The sequence below is a fragment of the Sceloporus undulatus genome, chromosome 4 (assembly GCF_019175285.1).
Source record: "Sceloporus undulatus isolate JIND9_A2432 ecotype Alabama chromosome 4, SceUnd_v1.1, whole genome shotgun sequence".
Taxonomy (NCBI): domain Eukaryota; kingdom Metazoa; phylum Chordata; class Lepidosauria; order Squamata; family Phrynosomatidae; genus Sceloporus; species Sceloporus undulatus.
Window position 1 is genome coordinate 167,014,317 of NC_056525.1, and position 21,667 is coordinate 167,035,983.

The following is a 21,667-nucleotide window of genomic DNA, read 5'->3' on the forward strand; positions in this document are numbered from 1 at the left end:
CAAAAACACTTGGTTTCCCAATGGTTGCCTAGAGACAATTTGTCTTTGTGGTCAGGAATGATCAGATGGAGCCAGGTTTTTAGAGCCTGCCAAAAGAGGCAGCATGAAAATTAACATGTGAACAGAAGTTTTGGCCCTGTGTTTCATTTGGGAATATCAATTATACCTTTTTGGTTTTTTTTTTAATCTAACCTTGTTGACATTTTAACTAAAACCAACAATGTCTGAATATGCTTAAAGCTGCAGTCCTAACTACATACTAGAAAGTAAGCATTGGCGACCACAATTAAAGCAAGCATACATTATGATATGCTAATATATACAACATCTGTAATAATCTGTTATCATTACACACATTCTTAGGGAGATTTGCATATGCGTTCAGTCTTGTCCAAACTTCTCCCTGAAAAGCACTATCAGAAAAAACCTCAGTCACAAGACCACGGGCGCATGCTTCTTCTGCTGTTATCTTCTTGTTGAAAAGAAGCATCTCATTCGCCTAAAAATAACAAAAGAGTGAAGACTCAATAACAAAAAGTGGTGCTTGCTTTACTTACCAAAATGAAGGACTCTTTATAGAAGATAGAGTGTATCTAATGAAGATTCAGATGAATGTCATTGCCAAAAGCCTCACAAACTTGATCAATTAACCCTTGTGGGGGAAACTGGCAAAAGCTTAGTGCTAAGAACCAAATAAGTATTAGGGAGAGGAAGATGCGTGACAAAAGTGGAGGGCAGATCATGGAAGTGGAATCTATGATATGTGGATAAATGCAATGGGAAAAGTTCAGGAATCACACCCTCCAGTTTTATGAATGCATCGAATATGGGAAACAAAGAGAACAGATTTCAAATTCAAGTATACATTCATAAGCATGGGATGGTGGTATGAGAGACTCGTGATTTAAAAGACAGCAATTGGATTATTTACTTTGTAAAAAGGAACAGGCTCAACCAAAGTTAAGGGGGAGTAGTGTTGCCTGCAAATAGTGTATAGCCTGTACCAAAAGTCAATGAACTAAGATTAGAAGCCCTACTGAAACCAACTGGATAGGGATAGAGGGGGTGATAATGAAATCACCTGGATAAGACAAGATGAAAGATCACTGCAGTGATAATACAGAGCACCCAGGTTATGAATAATTATTTCCTAAAACACACAACAACATTTTACAATGGTGAACCATAGCAGACATTTCTATTTTTAGTACAGTAATCCTATTTCAGATAGATTCTGCTTACACATACACACACACACACACGTTTTCGCACATACTGATTAATTCCAGTCAAGTGTTGAATTGTCTTGCTGATAATTTCTTCTTTCAAAAGAAAGATAAAAGAAGGAGATCTGCTGTCCTGATTTTCATTCCCACCAATAAAGAAAAACTGGTTAATAAAGCAATAGTTATGAGAACCTTTGGGAAAATTGCTAATGTCATGCTGAAATGTATGACAATGCTAGCTGTGAAAGCTGACCATAGTCAGATTTATACCCAGTATTTTAGGAAAACAAGTTTGATAAACTTACAATGCTTCTGCAGCTAGAAATTCAGTAAGAAAAAAATGTCCAATAGGCTTGAGCGACTGAAAAATAACTGACTAAATCACAATTGCAGACTGTTCCCATGAAAAGAAAAACTGGGAGATGGCCCTGTGACCCTCAAATGAAATGGCTTATCTCACTAGATTTTGTGACTTAAACTTAATTTTAATTTCAGCAAGCTATTTATTCATAATAATACATTGATTTATAATACATTGATTTATAATAACAAATTACTGTCACCACTCCTTTTTTGTGGGGGCTCCATTCCAGACATCCTGACAAAGATGGAGTTTCATTTATATTCAAACCCCATTGATTTAAATATAGGTGTGGGTATGGGGTGTGTGCAGGCGAACTCCCCATTCTTTCTTCCTCCATTCATCCCTCGCACATAAGTGAGTGACGCGAGTCTGATGACTGTGAGAACAGAAGGAGGATTGTATTATTTATAAATTATAAATAAATAGATTGTTAAAATTAACTTCAGTATCAATCAGGAAGTCTAGTAAGCCATGCCATTTTACGAGGAAAATCTAACAAATCAATACTTTAATCAGTCAGCTAATTTTCTTTCTAAAGGGTGAAACACACTAGCAAAATAAAGCTGCTTCCAGCCAGGGGGGGGGGGGGCATTTAGATGATGTATGAAGCAAAAGCAAGTGGAAAGTGGAATGAAATAATGCTCTGGGACTAAAACCGAGAGCAAAAAGAAGCCTTGATACTACGACTTCATGTGGAAAATGGCCATCTTTGTGTCTGCATATAAGCAGCCTGGTGCCAACATGGGCTGAAGCAAAGCAAAAAAGTGAATGTGCAACAACTCCAATGGATGTATTAACAATGTACACAAAACAGACAGCCCAGCGGGGGCATGAGGTAAAGGGGGCATGTATCACTTGGCACACCGACCCCCTGTACTGGTGGTGCATCAGAGGTGCAACTGTGTGGCCGATGAAAGGGGTGGAATGGCATCTGGGTGAAACATGGGAGGTAATTCAAGGTCACAGGCAATGTGTTTGTGCGACGATTCACATGCATGATGGGGAGGCGACAAAACAAATGACACAGCATAGCTTGATGCCAGGCTGTGTGGACTGCTCTGGGTGTTTGTTCCTCCTTGGAAATGGGCTGTGCAGACAGCAGGGTTTCAATCTGCTTTCAGAAAACAACTGTTTTTTCCCTATTTGTCTGCTCTGGCCCTATGTCTCCACCTTGTCTGTAACTGTTGGTAAGGGCTGGCAATGACGGAATGTAATTACAGAACTTGTTATCAACTTTTATTGATCTGAAAGAAAGTGTATCCCAATCCTCTAAGCTCTGGGTTATGGAACTCTCTGATACATAAAAAACTAACGTCTCTGAACTCCTCCAGTGATATAACACTCAATAACTGACAGTTCCATGAGTTCTATAATCCTCCACCTAGCATTCTACACTCATCCAACATGTATTAAGGTAAGTGCAGACAAATGTTCAATCACTTTTGTTCCCTGAAGCTTTTGTTCTCATTCCTTTGTTTCTTGTCAGCTCTTCCAACCTTCATGATCTCTTCCCTTCCCACTACACTGTGCAGCTGCTGTTGCTAATCTCTCCCCCCTTCAATCTGTGACAGCCTTCAGTAATTGAGCTGTAATTTTCCTTTCATATTCTTTAACAATAAAGCACACAGAGAGAGGGCTTTCTGCCCTATGGGCTATGTGCTTTGGACCTATTTCTTGAAATTGTTTATTTAATCCGTTTTTTGTGTCTTCCTCAAGGAATCCTTCAAGGGCACTCCACTATCCAAACCAAAGTTCCAGATGTTATCCTGTTTTTGTTGATTTAGTGAAAGACTCCATACAGTCCAGCCCTACTGGACTGGTAGTAACCTGCCTCCAGTCTAAATACCCACAATACATTGTGTCCCTGAAAGTTTTACTCCCTGAACTCAGGCATCAAGTGTGCCTAGAAAATTGTGCCCTTCAACCATGCAGCCACATATTCTGCAGGTCATTTGGAGCCAATATGTAAACTCCATATCCATGTCAGTGTGTCTTCCCATTTCTTCCCATTCTCCCAGTTGTCCATCTAGTCTACTGATGGCACGTGCTATTCATGCTCATTTCTCACATATCTGACAGATTGTTTTCCAACTTCCATCTTTATCTACCCTTTCTATCCTCCATTTTCAGTTCCTATTTGCTGTTTCTACCACCTCCTCACTGTAGTCACTTCCTTCACACTCCTTTCCTCCTCTTCTAGAAGAAGAAGAAGAAGAAGAAATGTTTATTGATTAGCCCTTAGGCCATTTCAAAATAACACTAAAACAACTAAAACACACTATAAAATCCTATAGAAATTCTATAGCAATTAGAAAAGAACTAAAATGTAATAACACAGAATCTGAGATGTATATAGAGTACTGTATGGCTGTCATATAAATGTAAAACAATATAAGTACATTAGAAGTACAGTACCTAAAAATGAGACATAGTTATGAAACTGATCATAAAAATCTATACCACAGGTTCAAGATACAAAAATGGGTAAAAAAATAAAATAAAAATGAATGTATTACAGCATTAAGATGATAATACATAAAGTAATAAAATTGAACATGAACCAACATACATCATCACCTCTGCAATTTATCCCAATAGACCCCACATATCTAACTCTCGACTGTACAGTGGGCCCTCGCCTTACGCGGGGATCCGTTCCGGATCCCTCCGTGTAAGGCAAATTCCGCCTATGCTCAAGCCCCATTGGAAACAATGGGGCTCGTGCACGGCGGCGTGGTGGCGCACGGGGCGCAACGGGTGCGTGCGCCCATTCAATTGAATGGGACGCGCCGCCCCTTCCGCCTCGCGTGCCCCCCGCAGCTTGAGCATGTATGCTCAAGCCGCGTATGACGCGGGCACACTGTATAGCTTTACATAAAAACCAAGCTGTGATAATAGATATTTTTGAATCTTGGCCACTCATGAAGTAAGAGATTCTAACATGGGTTATCCGAAAACATTGTTCTTTTGATATAGGGACCAAGATACTGATATCTTTCCTGTTGGTACAGATTACACTTGAATAAATTATGAGCTAAATCAGGGGTCGGCAACCCCCGGCCCATGGGCCGGATGCGGCCCGCGGAGGTGGCAGGACCAGTCCCAGCCCGGTCCTGCCACCGCCACTGATGCCACCTCCTCCTCCTTGGGTGCTTTTAATGCTAACAAGTCTCCCTTGGTTTGACAATGATAGTGTGATGATGATGATGATGATGATGATGATGATGATGATGATGATAGGAGTCAGCTTGAGAGGCATGCATGCACTGTTTCTGAAGCCAAGAGAGTGTGACTTTCCAAAGTGCCTTTTCTGTGTGTTTTTGATTCTTTAATGGTGATATTGATATCAGCAAGCCTCTGAGGCAAGGCCAATGTAAATTGCTGTGATTTTTACAAACGAATGCCTTTAGAACTGTTTGCACCTGTATATACATCCATTTAGCTTTTAATTACTACCTGGATCATCTACATGCCTCGGGTCTCACTCATTTTCTCCTGGGAACCTAACCTGGTGTTCCTAAACATCATTGTGACTTTTCAAGAACATGCTGCCTGGTATGAAATATAGGGACACCAAATACAGCACAGGGTGTGCTAACAGGATGCGGATGCATGGGATAGGAAAAGCAATTGGCTCCCAATGCTTAAAGCAGAAATATGTATATTCACATGCATGATGGAAAGAACAAAAAAGCGGTGCTGACATGGCTGTGTGACTCAAAATAATGTGAAGTATCAGCGATGTAGAGCACCCCCTTGCATTGAAGTGAGCTCACCAGGGAGAAATGCTGATCTCTCCTCAGTGTGTGGTATAAATGAGGCCACTGTGAACTAGAAAAATGTGATGCAAAGCAGATTTTTTTTCTGTGTAGGCAACTGTTGGAAGATTTTGCATTCTCTTTCCTTAGATAGATAGGGATTTCCTGCATGCAAACTCTCCCCCTCCCCTCATTCAAACTAACTATGTGATTTAGAGCACTCCCCCTTTGGGACTAACAGTCATTCTTTCTCAAGAGTTTCAGCTGAACTGTTGCTTTTCAATCTTCTTCCTCTCAACTTTCTTTAAAATGACAGCTAGATAGATTAGGATATAGCTTCTATGTAAATATAGATTAAAGCCATTAGTAAACTTTTGTTTTCAGATACAAGCTACTTGTGTTTGTTTGTTTTTTGAGGTCAGTCTCAGTTCTTAGGGAAGCACAGTTAGACAAAAGCTCATTTCTGGTACTCTGCTAATTTAAAGCTAGACCCTAACAGGTTTGGCTATGACATTTTTGATATTTAATATTTTTGTTTCCTTCGCAAGGGCTGAAGCCTTGGAAAATTTAAATTACCCTACAACAACCCCTCAGTTTCATTCAATAACATTTATTCCCAGGTATGTGTGTACAGGCTTGTAGCCCTATATATATATATATATATATATATATATATATATATATATATATGAAAAATTAGGCAACTTGTCCCAAGTTCACAAATGTATTCATCTGTGCAGAGTTTATTTTGTAGCCGCAAAGCACAACAATCTTATATTCTCCATTTTAAATACTTTAGAATAGTTCAAGCCTCCACCATTTTATAGACTATTGCCACATTTGTTACTTAAATTGTACTGTGATACCGTTTACTCTATAGATCTTTCTGGTGTTTAACTGGTTATACTGTGAAAAACAGAATAAAGGGTGATGTAATAAGAAGGTACGGGACAACTAAAATCATTTTTGCAACAAATGCTAAAATTCCTTGCATGTGTATATGTCATATATGTATGCATATTCATACACACAGTGTATGTTGAGGCAAGACTAAGTCCTTGCTGCCATGGAAGTTGTGAATGTCTACTGATAATTCATTTCGCATACAGATTATGTTGCTTAAAATGTGTCAGGGACTGTAAGATAATAAAGATGTATGGGATAATAATGTCAGAAGAGGAAGTAATGCATCATTGGTGAGATATAACATTGTTAAGTCTTGTCTAAAAAAAGTAAACCAAGGTAATATGTGGTTAAAATTCACCTGTCTATGATGAATTGAACAGGTAAGTGCGCTACAGTTAAAATAACAGCAGCAACAATAACGTTAATGTGACAAAGTTCACATTATTTCTAGAAGCCTTATAATGTGACTTATCTCTGTGCAAAGGGATCTTGTAGCACTTTTGAGACTAACCTTGTGAAAGAAGCGGTAGCATGAATTTTCATAGACTACGGGCCCGAACAGAAAGGCCAAAATAAAATTGCTTCAGTTCACTTTGGAGATATGCTAAATGACACACATATTTTAAGAGGCCAGAAGCTGCACAAAGCTGCACTCTAGTCCTTAGAACTGAAACGTGGCTTTGGCGCAGCTTCTGACCTCTTAGGATGCATGCATCATTTAAACAGCTTACCTGCAAAGTGACCCAAAGCAGCATTATTTTGGCCTTAAGCCTACTTCCTCAGACTAACATGGCTATGTCTCTGAATCCTACCCACCTGAGTGAGTTGTGTTTTCCTTATGACAGCCAGGCTTCATAAATACATATGAAGTTCCCAAGAGCAATGATAGTCCATAAGCAATCTAACAACGAGTCCACTTGACTTCTAATAGTATGGGGATTATCACATGGGAGACTTACCATGGCTAAAATGCCGGTAAAATGTTTCAGAAGCACAAAGGTGTGATAGCCGGTCGCGCTTCTGAAGCATCGGTGAAGCATCCCCTCATCTCCCATCAGCAAAGTGTTCACGGAGCAGCCATTTCTTCAATAGGAACTTCCGTTGTGAAGAAATGGCTACTCTGCGAATGCTTTGCTGATGGGAGAGGAGAGGGGACACTTCAGTGGCGCTTCAGAAGCACGACCGGTTATCACACCTTCACATTTCTGAAGCGTTTTACTGGCGTTTTAACCACGGTAAGCCTCCTGTGTGATAATCCCCTATGTCAGCAGTCTGCAAAGACTGGATTGATCTTGCTGTATCCTTGATGCTTCCCTTGGTGTGCTTCTGCGTTTCCCTTAGCTCTGATTTCTTGTTAAGGGTAAGAGAAAGGAAGTACTTTGCACAACTCATTATGAATGCATAATATTCAATGCTGTGATGAGATGCTTGACATGAACTTCGAAGGCTTTAAAAATTACAAAAATGGGTGTGGACAGTATCTTGAACAGTCACAGTAAGTAAATGACTGCTAAATTAAGAGGCAGGATATTTCTTAGTCTCCTGCTTGGTTTCTGAAATTTACATCATGCCCCAGGGGAACTGGAATCTTTGTTCTGATCCAGAAAGACTGGCCTTATGATCCTTTCTTATATTCTCATGTTGCTTGGAGCACAGATGTAAACTATGGACTATGCATACATTTTCTCACTCCTGTTAGTACATGCAAATATATATAAGTGAGCTTGTGAGAATTTAATCATAGATCTAATATTTCCAAGCCACACGCTGTGGAGACTGTTGTCTGAGCCTCACATAATTCAATCTGGCAGTCTTGAAAAAGAATAATGAAGATGATGAAAACATACTGTCAGGGACAGTGTTCAAATATTTTTCACTGTGAGGCACAAAAGAGTCCTTCAGTTACCTTTCACACATATAATTAGATATCTTTAATACAGAATTCCCTGGCCAATGCAGTTACTGCAAAATGTAAAGAAAAGGTAGACAATAAACTTAGAATCTGCTGTACAAAAATGGAGCAGTTCTAAGTACAATTTACAGGCATACATATTTAAATTATAGCAAAATGATAGGGCTTAAATCTCAATTTCTGTCATTAGAGGCAGGCTTAGCAGAATATTGTTTAATGCTTCGAAGTGCAGTCTTAGGCATTCCTGAACTCTACATATAAGTTTTTATTAACTTCATTGAGACTAAACTCCTAGATAAATATGTATAAAATAGGATAATAAGTCTCGTCAAATACAGGGGACCTTTCTTTCCAATAATGATGCACAGAATTGTACTGGAAGGTCCAAACTATAAGTGATTGCAAATATATGGGTAAAAACAAACATCAAGGGGAATTAATATTTCCCTTTCACAACAGAATTCCTTCAGAAATATGTGCTTCAGCAGACAGATTTACAAATGAAGCTCCAATTTACTTCTAGTTACCAATCACAAAACACTACTTGCTAAATGAAATAATCACATTTGAGGAAGAGCATATGCTCTTTATATTCCTGGCATATTCAACATATACCAAGGTAGTTGAAATTTCCCATTACTACTATATTTCTCCTTTTGAACATTTGGCAGTCTGATCTATGAAGACATCCAAGCGCTCTGTTTGGCTTAGAGATATGTAGCAGAATCTCACATTGCTACTGTTTCATTCTTTTTGCCCACATGCTTTCTATCTGACTTCCATGTTCCATGTGATAGATCTCCTCACAGGGCTATACACCCTTTATGCATAATATTATTCCATTCCAGTTTTGTCTGTTCCTTTTGAACAGATTAGAACCCTCATTACCACATTCTAGTCATGAGTTTTATTCCAACAGCTTTAAGTAATGTTTCTTCTATAACATAATATTTGTTTTCCTGTGTTAAGGGTTCAAGTTCATCTTGCTCTGTACATCAGTAAAGAGTCATCTCAAACCATGAGCCATTCGCTCTTGCAGCTTCTTTATTGCTTTTCGCTGCCTATTTTTTTAAAATGCTTAACCAGGAATGGCGTTTATTGATTGCAGTAAAATGATTTTGGCATTACAGCCAACCCTCTGTATCCATGGAATTTTTATCCATAGATTCCACTATTCACAGCTTGAAAATAATTTAAAAATCTATATAAATTCCAAAAAGCAAAACTTGATTTTGCCATTTTATAATAAGGGATACTATTTTACTTGCTGAAACAGATGACCCTGATGGGGTGGCTTGATGCTGCCCCTTTGAATACCGGATCGGAGCTGCAGCAATCGCACACCGGGACACCAATCTGGCTGTATGTCAGCTCAAAAAGAAGTAGCAGAAAGCCACTCCTTTTTGAGCCAGCAAAAAGCTGACATTTCCATGGCAGTAGGAGCTTTTCGGCATTCCTGCAGCATGCAGCGTATAAATGCCACACTGCTGGAGCACTGCAACACTGCTCACTGTGGGGTTGGGTAGGCGACGTGACACTGGCTTGGGGGCAGTGTCAGGTCATGTGTTGTCTAAATGCCATGCTCCCACGCCTCCCCAAAGCCGGCGTATTGTGCCAGTCTGCTTTGCCCCTTACATTGTATTTAATTGGACATGAATATTCATGGATTTTGTTATCAACAGGGGTCCTGGAACCAAACCCCAGCGGATACCAAGGACCCACTGAACAAATGATTAAAAGCAAGAACATTGTCTCTGGGGAAAGTAAAGCAGGCCTTCTTTCTCAATCTCCCAGTGCCTCCCACAAAACCATCAAGGATGTGTGCTTGCCAGAAGGAGTAAAGAAGACCAGCCAATAGAAAACAAGGCAATACAGTGGTTGTGGTAGGGGCTGCCATGGCAAGAGGCTGAAGGCTCCCCCCCCAGACCATCCAAAGAAGCAGCAGTTGACTGGAGTGGAGGGAATATGAGAGTTAAGGAGCTCTTTGGCTCAGAGGCCTGACTAGCAGCAGAAGAGAATCAAAGGAGAGAGGAGATGGAGGAGAAGGGGACAGCTGTCCACTCACACCTGAGTTTCTCTTGGGCAGTGAGGGATGACACCCTCAGAGTTTTTATAGTGTGTCCCTCTTCTTATTGGTAGGTTCCTATACTACCAGTTGTTTTTAGCTTTATCAGGCTCTTGATTGCTTTAAAAGATGCAAGGAATATTCACATCCAGTTCATATGTAGGCTAACCTCACTAACCTTTCACTTTAAAAAAATGTAAGAGCTGATTCATTCATGCATTTCATATCTCAGTGACTACAGCATATAGTTATAATTTTGATGTGTGAATGACCTGTCAGATATCTGACAGACAGAACTTCCACACCACCCAAATACAAGGCTTTACCGTTACCAGTTTGTACCAGAGGTGAGCAACCATGGACCTCAAGAGGGGTTTGTATTGGAGTTCCCCCCCCATTCTGCATATTGGCTATGTTAGCTAGGGCTAGTGGGAGTTGTAGTTCAGAAATATCTGGAAGGTCACAGCTGCTCACCCCCACTAAATGTATGTGCAAAGACACTGGATGCAGAAAAAACAAGTAATGCACATGGGAGGCATGTGTGAACTATGAGAGCCAGCATGGTGTAGTGGTTTGAATTTTGGACTACAACTCTGGAGATCAGGGTTCAATTCTCTGCTCAAGCATAAAAAACCACTGGGTGACTCTGTGAAAGTCACATCCTCTCAACCTCAGAGGATGGCAATGGCAACCTCCCTCTGAAGAAACTAGCCAAGAAAATTCTATGATAGGGTTGCCTTAGGGTCCCCATAAGTTAAAAATGACTTGGAGGCAAACAACAAGCTCCCTCCCACACTGAACCAGATCCTTGAACCTTCTAAGGCCTGCTGTGACCAATTTAACAACTTCTTTGTGGATAAAACCTCTCGGATAAGCGAAGGTCTCAACGCCGGCATTAAAGCAGAACCTAGGGTAGAGGCGTCCAGAGCCTCCACGGACTCCATTAAACTGGATCAGTTTGAGTTGGTAAGTACCGATGATGTGGACAAGATCCTTGGAAGCGTTCGGAAGACAACCTGCCCTCTCGATCCCTGTCCCTCATGGCTAGCGGCTCAGGGGGGACCGGCGGTAACCTTGTTGTTACACCGGATTATAAATACATCTTTGAGGGACGGGCAATTTCCATCCAGCTTAAAATTGGCCACTATAAAACCGCTGTTAAAAAAGCCCTTCCTCGACCCCCTGATGCATAATAATTATCGGCCAGTCTCGCTACTGCCATTTCTGGGGAAGGTGATCGAGAAGGCGGTTGCAATCCAGCTTCAATCGATCTTGGAAGAAACGGATTATCTGAACCCATTTCAAACCGGCTTTCGGGCGGGTTACGGGGTTGAGACGGCCATGGTCGCCTTGGTCGATGATCTCCGTCTGGGCATCGACAGGGGAAGCGTGTCCCTGTTGGTGCTCTTGGACATCTCAGCGGCTTTCGATACCATAGACCATGGTATCCTTCTGGAGCGCCTGGCAGAGGTGGGAATCGGGGGCACTGCGCTCCAGTGGTTCCGGTCCTACCTCTCTGGGAGGTTCCAGATGGTGCAGCTGGGAGACGTGTGCTCCGATAAAAGGGCCCTTATAACTGGGGTCCCTCAAGGAGCCATTCTGTCTCCCATGCTTTTCAACATTTACATGAAACCGCTGGGAGAGATCATCCGGAGGCATGGGGCGCGGGGTTATCAGTACGCTGATGACACCCAAATAGTCTTCTCTATGTCTCCGACTGATGCAGTGACTGGGGCTGGCGTCTCTCCTCTTGTGGCCTGTCTGGAGTCGGTAATGGGCTGGATGAGGGAAAACCGACTCAGTCTGAATCCAGAGAAAACGGAGGTACTTGTGATAGGTTCCCCTGGCCCAGGAATGGCGGTGGTTCCACCTGTCCTAAACGGGATCACGCTTCCTGTAAAGGACTCCGTGCGCAGTCTGGGGGTGCTTCTTGATTCGTCGCTTCACCTTACAGCTCAGGTGAATGCGACGGTCAAGAGCACCTGTTATCAGCTTCGGCTTATCCGCCAGCTGCGCCCATACTTGGCCCAGAGGGACCTTGAAACAGTAGTACATGCTCTGGTAACCTCTCGATTGGATTTCTGCAATGCGCTCTACATGGGGCAACCCTTGTACCATACCCAGAAGCTACAGATGGTACAGAATATGGCAGCCAGACTGGTCACTGGTACTTCCAGGGCCAGTCATATTACACCTGTGCTTAAAGATCTGCATTGGCTGCCTATTCGCTTCCGGGCGCAATACAAGGCGTTGGTTATACACTATAAAGCTCTACATGGCTTGGGCCCAGGATACCTGAAGGACCGCCTCTCTCCATACATTCCGCCCCGCACCCTCAGAACTTCTGGGCAGCAACTATTGAGGGCTCCTGGGGCTAGACTAGCCTCCACAACGAGGAGGTCGTACTCCACCGTCGCCCCGGCCCTCTGGAATATGCTGCCTATAGAGCTCCGCTCGGCCACCTCCCTGGCCCAGTTTAGAAGGGAGTTAAAAACCTTCTTATTTCGAACAGCATTCCCTGAATCAAGCTCCAGCTAGTCTCCCCCCTCGACGGCAACAGTAGCTGATGGATGGGGTGTTAGTTTTGATATTAATATAATGGTGTAATGTTTTTAATATGTATTGTAATGTATTGGATTGTTGTTGCTGTTATGCTATTCACTGCCCTGATCGTTGGAAGGGCGGTATACAAATAAAATTTTTATTATTATTATTAAGTATAGAAAAGTACTATTTTTGTTAAATATTTTAGTTATAGAATCTGCATACAATAGAGTTGCTCACTCACTCACACAAACACACACACACTCCTTGCTACTTCGAGATTACAACTTGAAGAAGAATTATAAAATCGAAAGAAGAACTAATGCTTGTTTGATAAATTATTGTTTGTTTGTTTCTTTTGTTTTGTGGCAATAGCTTAATCTGCTCACCTTTGCAGCACCCATTATTTTAGGGAAGGTGTAACTTGAGCATCCTTCTGGACACTGACCAAGTTGGGTGAATGGGGTCTGAAACACTGCCTGGATTGGGGGGGAAAACAACACAGACAGTTTCAGAGAATGTTGTAACACATGGATAAGAATCTGCCTTTATGCACATATACTTGCACCAAAATCCCATTAAAATAAATTTATTTGTTTCTAAACATGCATAACAGCCAGCGTAATATAGTGGTTTGAGCATTGAACTATGACTGGAGATCAAGATTCGATTCCCTGCTCAGATGCGGAAACCCATAGGGTGATCTTATTTTATTTTATTTTGAGTATTTATACCCAATTCTTCAGTCACAAAGGCTCCCAGAGTAGTTTACGTATTGCTAATTTAACCCTTCCCTGCCCCTAGTCTTAGTCTAAAAAGACATGACACAAAATGAGAAGGAAAGGACAGTGGGGAAGGGAATCATTTCCAGCAGATACTGCCAGTTTTTCTCTCCCTCCAAAGCCAGGGAATGGAGGGAGGGTACTCCATCTGCTTCTGGGGCTAGGTATGGTGGAGCTGTGCCTGCCTCTTCTTTTCTCCCTTTAAGGCCAGGGTGGTAGCAGTTAAGAAGAAGGAAGGACCTTTCATCTGCTCCTGAGCCTAGGCATGGTGGAGCTGTGCCTGCCTCTTCTTCTCTTCCTCCAAGGTCAGGGTGGTGGCAGTTAAGATGGAGAGGAGGCTCTGGTTCAGTTTTAATCTTGGGCATGTCACATAGTCAGCTGAAATGGTTTCTTCTCTTTCTTTTTGTCTACTGAGAGTGTCTGTATGCATTCTCCTTTTATTATGTCACTGGCTTCAGACCATAGTTCTTCTGGTTCTTGGTCTATTATGCTTAGTAGTGCAAATCTGTTCCTTATATTGTCAATAAATTCTGATGAGATATTGTTCAGATCATCCTTTGGTTTTGTTTTCTTCTTGAGTTTTACTATTATTTTTGATTTGAGTAGTTTGTAATCTGAGCCACAGTCGGCGCTTGGTCTAGTCTTGGCCACCAGTACGGAACTTTGCCATCTTTTAATTCCAATTATATGATCTATTTGGTTTTTGTGTTGGCCATCTGGTGATGTCCATGTGTACAGCCTTCTTTCTGGTTGTATGAAAAATGTGTTTGCAATGAATACTGTATAGAATTGACTATAAGTCAACCTTATGTAGGTTTTGGAGCCAAAATTATGAATTTTGATATGACCCATGGATAAGTTGAGGTTAAAACTTAGGGAGCATGTAACAAAGCATCTAAAGGGTGAAACAAAGGAAAACAATGCCAAAGAAATAACAAAATTCCAGCAGGTATAACTGCACTCACACTTAAGGCTGGATGGATGAGGGAGTAGAGAGGGACCAATGCTTCCAGGACAGATGATGATGATGATGATGATGATGATGATGATGATGATGATGATGATAATAATAATAATTTTATTTTTATACCACCCTTCTATAAACCAAAGCGGTGTACAACATTCATAAAATACATGGCATATCATATACATAAAGCACATATACCATATAAATAAAACACAATCCATTAAAACATTCCAGCCAGCTGCCACTGCTGACGTAGTGGTATAGGTAATAACACTATTACCTTTCTGTAGGGAATGGTTCCTTTTTTATAAGAGTCAAAGTACAGCACTTACATTGACCTGTGGATATGTCGACTTTGTTTTTGGGGGTTAATTATTTGACTAACATTTCTAGACTTATACATGAATATATACCGTAGGTGATGTCCATGTGTATAGCTTTCTTTCTGGTTGGATGAAAAATGTATTAGTAATGAATAGGTTGTTGGCTTCACAAAAATCTATCAGACCCTCGCCTGCTTCATTTCTTTTGCCTAAACCAAATGTCCTACTGTTTTTGATTCTTCTTTGCTTCCAGCTTTTGCATTCCCATCTCCAATTATCAGCTTGATGTCCTGTGCTGGTGTGTTGTCAATTTCTTCCTGTACTCCCACATAGAATCTTTCAATTTCTTCCTGTACTGCGTCTGTGATTGGTGCATATACTTGAATTATGGAGATATTTATAGGTTTTCGATGAAGCCTTCTTGAGAAGATTCGATCTGATTTTGCATTGTATCCTTTGACTGCTTTTGTCACATCTCTTCTTAGTATGAGAGCCACCCTGTTTCTTCACGTCTTTTCATGCCCTGAGTAGAATATTTTGTGGTTGTCTGAATGAAAGTGACTGATTCTTGTCCATTTTAACTCACTCACCCCCAGTACTGAAGGTGGTTATGCAAAGAGGGCCACCTCCACCTCTCTTTGCACAGTGCTAACAGGTGTTAGCTATGGTGTCACTGCTGCTCTCTCACTTTAGTGTCACATACCACTACTGCTGCTGCCCAGTAGCTGTTTGCCTCCCTATGACATGCCTCAATTGTTGTTTTCCTAACTTTCCCCTCTTGTATCCCCTCATTGTCCTGCAGAGACGAGCACTCCTTCAGGGGGTGGAGAGGGGGGGCTAGATGGACTGAAGCTCTCCTTCCCTCCTTTGTTTCTTCTCCTTCAAGGGCTGGGGTGGTGGTGGTAGGTGTACTGAAGCCCTTCCTCCCAGCTTACTCCTTTGTTCTTGCTGTTTTTGCTACTCCTTTGTTTCTGCTGTCTTCTTTATCCTGCAGGATGCATAGACTTAAGTCTGTTAAAAAAAACTGCATATGTTTCTTCTTTTATTTCTTCTGCTAAACAGCCAAGCATAATACTTGGCAGCTCTACTTTTGGGAGAGGGTTACGTATTTTTAAATTACTTTAATTTGTTCTCAGTTTTGTTTTGTTGAGCCTTGTTTTGAATTTTAATTATATTATTTTAATGTTACTATGAACTGGCTTGAGTCCCATTTTAGGGGAAAGGCAGGTTATAAATGAACTAATTTCACATGCATAGGGTTTCGAATTCAGTACCTGACTACATGAGAGCTGCTGGCAATAAACCCAGTAGATGATACTGAGTTAGAGCTACCAATTCTCTCACTCAGCAGAAATGGTTGCCACTATCATTGTGTTAGTATAAATCTCTATTCTGCTAACCAGGGCACTCAAAATGACAAAGAATAAAATATAACCATCTATAATATCACCATGAAATAAAAGCCAAAACATTATTTAACACTCACACACCAGGACAGGACAGGGCAGTCTATTTTCCCAGAGTTAATGTTCTGTTTTGTTTTGTATTTAAATCTGCATACAGGTGGTCCCTAACATGGGCATCCTGCAGGGCTATCATCTGAATAACTGCAAACAATGTCCCTAGGTTTGAGCCATTTGCCATGTATGTATGTATAGTGGCTTTGTGGGGTTTTAAAAAGAAAGAAAGAAAGAAAGAAAGAAAGAAAGAAAGAAAGTCCATCCAGGACAAAAAACTTTTTTTTAAAAAAATGAAAGGAGCCATTAGCATACTTTAAAAAAACTTAGCCAATATAATGTATTGGGGCTGCACACCCCAAAAGTTCCATGACATTTTTTGTCAGTACACAATGATGCAGTGAACTTATGAGCTCAAGCTGTCAGAGGCTGAAGGCCCATCAGGCAGAGAGAGCTGGAGCCAGGCCCAAGGCTTGGGTCTTGGAGCCTGAAGATACAAAAAAGCAGCCGTACCTGCAGCCGCAGCAAGGAACCCTTTGGGATTCTGTCACAAATCCTTCATGCAGAAAACTTTTTTAGTAGGAGGGGGCCTAGTCTGGGCCCCAAAATGAAAATTAGAAGAAAAGTGCAGGCTGGGAAAGAAAAACATTCCTGGATGTATTGTGGAAGAAGCTTTCAGGTAATCTCCAGAAGGTTCAAATTGTTTTTGTTTCCTTATGCAAAGCTTACCTGCCCTAGTTGTTTCATTCTGCATGAGCATATTGTTAGGGTTTTTTTGGGGGGGGGGGGGGGGAGTTGCTGAAACATTGAACTGCTCTTCTTTTTTGTGGTGTATGAACCTATCCCTGTTCTCTCCTGCCTCTGATACCAAAAGTTCGGTTAGAAACGTTATGTGCATCTCATTTTGCATTTTGCCCTAGTTGAAAAGTCTGAATATTTTTCAATGTCATTCCCTCTGGCATAAGGGCAAATTTAGAAATATTGACACTTATAATGAAACTCCGTATCCATGCCCTCAAGGAAAGTCAGAAAAGATAAGCAGATCCCTATCTATCTATGTGTGGTTTTTATATATATATATAAACATATGCATACAAACACACAGAGAAAAGAATAGGATATGCATAAGTATGTATCAGCTCAAGACTTTCCAGAACTCCCTCTGCACATGAGACAAGCATCTAAAAATCAACAAACCTGGGCAAACTTGGCGCATCTTGGAGCAAATCTCCCATGGGCTATACCAGCCCCTGCAGGTAAAACTGGGAGTTGCTTGACATACATCTCTGGTTTCCACCTCACCCAAATAATTTTAAGTTTTAAAGGCACAATGGGATGCAAAATGATCAAAGGGCAAATTTCTTTCTCTGTGGGCTTTCTCTGTAGTGCTCATGGACCAGATATTCCCCACCTCTGATTTAGATAATGGTTCAGTGCTTCCGCGTACAATTTGGGATAGTTAAAAAAGAGAAGCAGAACTGGATATCATCAGTATAGTGATGAGATGCAGTCCTGATACTCCAGATGGCCTCCCACTGCAGTTTCATGTAGATTAGTGAGACAACTGTGGGCTCAGTACTCCCAAAGGGAAAAAAAAAGATGTGAAAAAAACAGCTGCTTAAATTCAGCAGCATAACATACCATTGAAAATAATTGCCAAAGCATGAAATGCACTGATACTGCCAACACCTATACTGTACACAGAAGCACATACTGTCAGTATTTCACAGATGTAAACTGGGACATATGTGACCAAGCAACATCTGCATGTTATCAAAATGGCAAATGTTATTAATGAGAATGAACAGGCAACTTTGGAGAGGCTGTAGCAGTTTGGTTTTGCCTGTCTAGTGAGAAGGGCAACATTCTGCCCCTTCCTTTCATCTCCCTCCTGCTGGCTTAATTGAGCGTAACCTACTTTTGCATTTTGAATACAGTTTACAGCAACTGAAGTAAGTTGAGGACAAAGGGGGAAAGTGGAAGTAGGAGAAGAAACTAGGATATTTTAAACACAGGTGAAAAAGTGGGCCAACATAGGATTAATTGAGACTCTACCTGTCAAACTGAGACAGCTGGAGGATGTCAAAGTAAAGAGGACAATGTAGAGTTACCTTATAAGTCAATTGCCACAGGATGAAGCTCTCTTCCTCCAAGCACTAACTTCCAGGAATATTCATACATATATGACTTGAACAACTGCAGACCTGTGACCCTTAATACCCATGTCAGCCAAGCAACTCTGAAGCATACCAGAGTAGGCATTAAATACTTGAGGGACACAGAACAACTAGCTTGAATATACTTCCTCTGATCAAGTTGCCATAAAGGCAGAACTGCTTTCTTCAAGAAGCACCTTTTGGGTCTTTGTTACCCATTTTTTACCCATTTATGGTACATTTGAGCCTGAGGCTTACTGGGAACATTACAAAGTTTTTATTTAAAACCCCAATATGTAGTTTGCCCTTACTATATCCCATGAAGCCCTGTTATGAATGTCCCAATGGTTTAAATAGATTTTAAAGATTTTAAAGGTGTTATTGTGTTAATTTTGTGGAATTTAAGTTATGGGTTGTTTGGATATGGGGATAGAAGATTTAATTTATGTTACTGGTTATTTTATGAATTCTGTGTATTACGTAACATGTTTTATGTATGTAAGCCTCCTTGATCTGCAGGGAGAGGTGGGGTACAAATAAATTTTTATTATTATATTATTATAAAGTTGGCTAGTATGTCTCTTGCATGCTGTACTTCTTCAGCATTCAACAATTGCATGTTCAATTGTTCATATGTCAGTTTTTAAAAATCTGATTCATCTGATAAAGGACATTTATATATATATATATATATAGAGAGAGAGAGAGAGAGAGAGAGAGAGAGACTCCGGATGCCACATATTGAAGCATCATATTAGAACTGAATATGTGATATTGTATATGCTTCAGAACACATGTGAATCCACATCATTTTGACAGTATGTGCAGTTATATCCTCTCTGATCCCTTTGGCATTGCTCAATATTTCTCCACAGAAAGTACTGAACCTTTTCACGGTTTTGCTAAGAGAACAAATACGTCTTTGTGAAAATAAACACTTGGCTACGATATAAACTCAGACTGTAAAAAAAAAAAAAACCAACAACCAATGAAGCAGTATGAAGTTGGAATTTCTTGCCTTGTGCAAATTCTCATAAATGCCTTTAAATATCATTTTCTTTCCCCCCAGTCTCTCATGATATTGATTTTTTCATTCATAATTTATAATAGGCAGCACATGGACAACTCAGTGAGGGCAGCTGTAATAAATTCAGATGTGCTTTTTACATGTTTAATATACCATAGAGCATCTGACTAAAGATTCCATTGTGCATGCCACAATTAGGAGAAGAATAGCTGTCTTGTAGCAATCTGAGACTATAAAGAAAAATAATACATAGAGTCCCACAATTATCTCTTTAAATTTATCGTGCAATAATATATAGAGTCCCACAAGTATCCTTTTAAATTTATCATGCATTGATACTGTTTCTGTTTTCAGTTTAAATATGAACTGTTATCAGCACATATTTTTTTCAGATGTCTATGTGCATTTGTTTCAGATATTAATGTAATTGTTCAAATATCAAAAGTAATCAAGCCAGCAGTTCTTGTTTAGTTATCAGATAATGGCACAGTCATATTATGCAGCTAAACCACGAATCTCAGGCTTCAGCTACATACAGAATAAGCGATAGCATGTGCCAAATAATACTGGAAAAATGTGCTTCGTTCACAAATAACTGTAACCTGCATCCCATCCTCGCATTACACACTAAAATCAAAGGTTCCATGTCAAAAAACATTTTTTAAGCAACGTTGAGGCTTCCATATGGTGCAGATGACTCACCTTGTCTGAAGCATATACAATATCAAACAGGCCAAGAAGAGTGACAGAGATGCCAACAGCAGGACCATTCACGACTGCTATTAGTGGCTTAGGAAAGTCAATAAAATGACTGATAAAGTTCCTGAAAGCAGAAAAAGAAGAGCCATTTGTTTCACGGAGAAAAAAAAATCAAAAGCTCATTCTGGCCCATGTTTGAAAAGATTAAATGTGACTGGTTAGCTTTTGCCAAGGTATCTGCTAACTACTAGTGCTTAGAAAAACTGCTTTTTGGACTACAGTTCCCAAAATCTGCAGTCCCTTCTCTTATAAATTTTGCAGGTTGGTGATATTACTTATTATTATTATTATTATTATTATTATTATTATTATTATTAGTTATAAAACTCTTTTCACCTAAGGGTAGAACATCAATCATATATAATGAAGAACAAAATAATAAAACGTAACACTATAATATACCAAAAATAAAATCCTCACCACGACATCAGTCGCTACACATCTTAACAAAGTTGGGTACACTCAGCAGCTTAATCTGGGTGTTTAGTAGTCTCTCCTGTATGCTACTGGAGCAAGTATGGTGTAATGCTTTGAGTGGTGAATTAGGATGCTGGGAGACTAGAGTGTGAATCACCACTCAGTCATGAAAACCCACTGGGCGATCTTGAGCTAGACACACTTTCTCAGCCTAAAAAGAAGGCAATGACAACCTTCTGGGAATACATTTGCCAAGATAACCTTATGATAGGTCAATATAAGTCACAGTTGAGTTAAAGGCACACAACAACAACAACAACAACAACAACAACAACAACAACAAGAAGAAGAAGACCTCCTCTGGTCTGGCTACTTGAGATGTCCTCTACTGAGGCTTCAATTATAGGCTAATGTTTCACTGTGCATATAGATGGATAAAAGTCAGCAACATGAGAGATATCATGTAATGGAGCAATCATCACATCCTCCCCTACTCCAGAATTTGATACATTTTGGATTGGGCCCAGTACTAGACAATTTGGCAGAGCAGCTAAGGAGGTATGTTTTTTATACCTACAACAGATACCAGTAGTTTTCCGTTTCCTGCATTAATGTATGTCTTTATTTTAAACAGTTATATGTCAACGATCTTATACTCCAGAAAGCTCACAAATAGTGATTTATGAAAATATATGTTAGGTGTCCATGTGTCCATTGTTGTTGTTCACCTCCATTTTTGGTTTATGGTGATCCTAAGAAATTTATGGTTCATATTTCCCCCCCCAGGAGTGGGAGGTAATAGAAGGGGACAGGCTGCATGTGGTTGCAGGGCAAGGTAAACTGCATGCATCTTTTGGGCTGTATGGTTCTCATCTCAGAATTACAGAGTACACATAGGAACTGTCTAGATGAGTTGTGTGAATTATGTAGCCCTGTTGATATTGGATCGCAACACCCAGCATTCCTCACTATTTGCTATGTTGGTTGGGGTTGTTTAAACTTGC

At 40.4% G+C, this 21,667-nt stretch overlaps 2 protein-coding genes across 2 annotated transcripts in view; both read right to left on the reverse strand.

Annotated features, from left to right (window-relative positions):
- The window catches only part of LOC121928148, a 448,580-nt gene that overhangs the window by 174,995 nt on the left and 251,918 nt on the right, over positions 1–21,667 (reverse strand). The gene's annotated exons all lie outside the window — the stretch shown is intronic.
- LOC121928149 (enoyl-CoA delta isomerase 2-like) overlaps positions 1–21,667 on the reverse strand; it is a 41,572-nt gene that overhangs the window by 2,187 nt on the left and 17,718 nt on the right. Inside the window, exons 5-7 of the mRNA XM_042462482.1 lie at positions 20,190–20,310; positions 13,165–13,254; positions 356–499 (exon numbers count right to left, since the gene is read on the reverse strand). Coding sequence (XP_042318416.1) covers positions 356–499; positions 13,165–13,254; positions 20,190–20,310 — 355 coding nt within the window. The remainder of the gene's footprint in view (positions 1–355; positions 500–13,164; positions 13,255–20,189; positions 20,311–21,667) is intronic.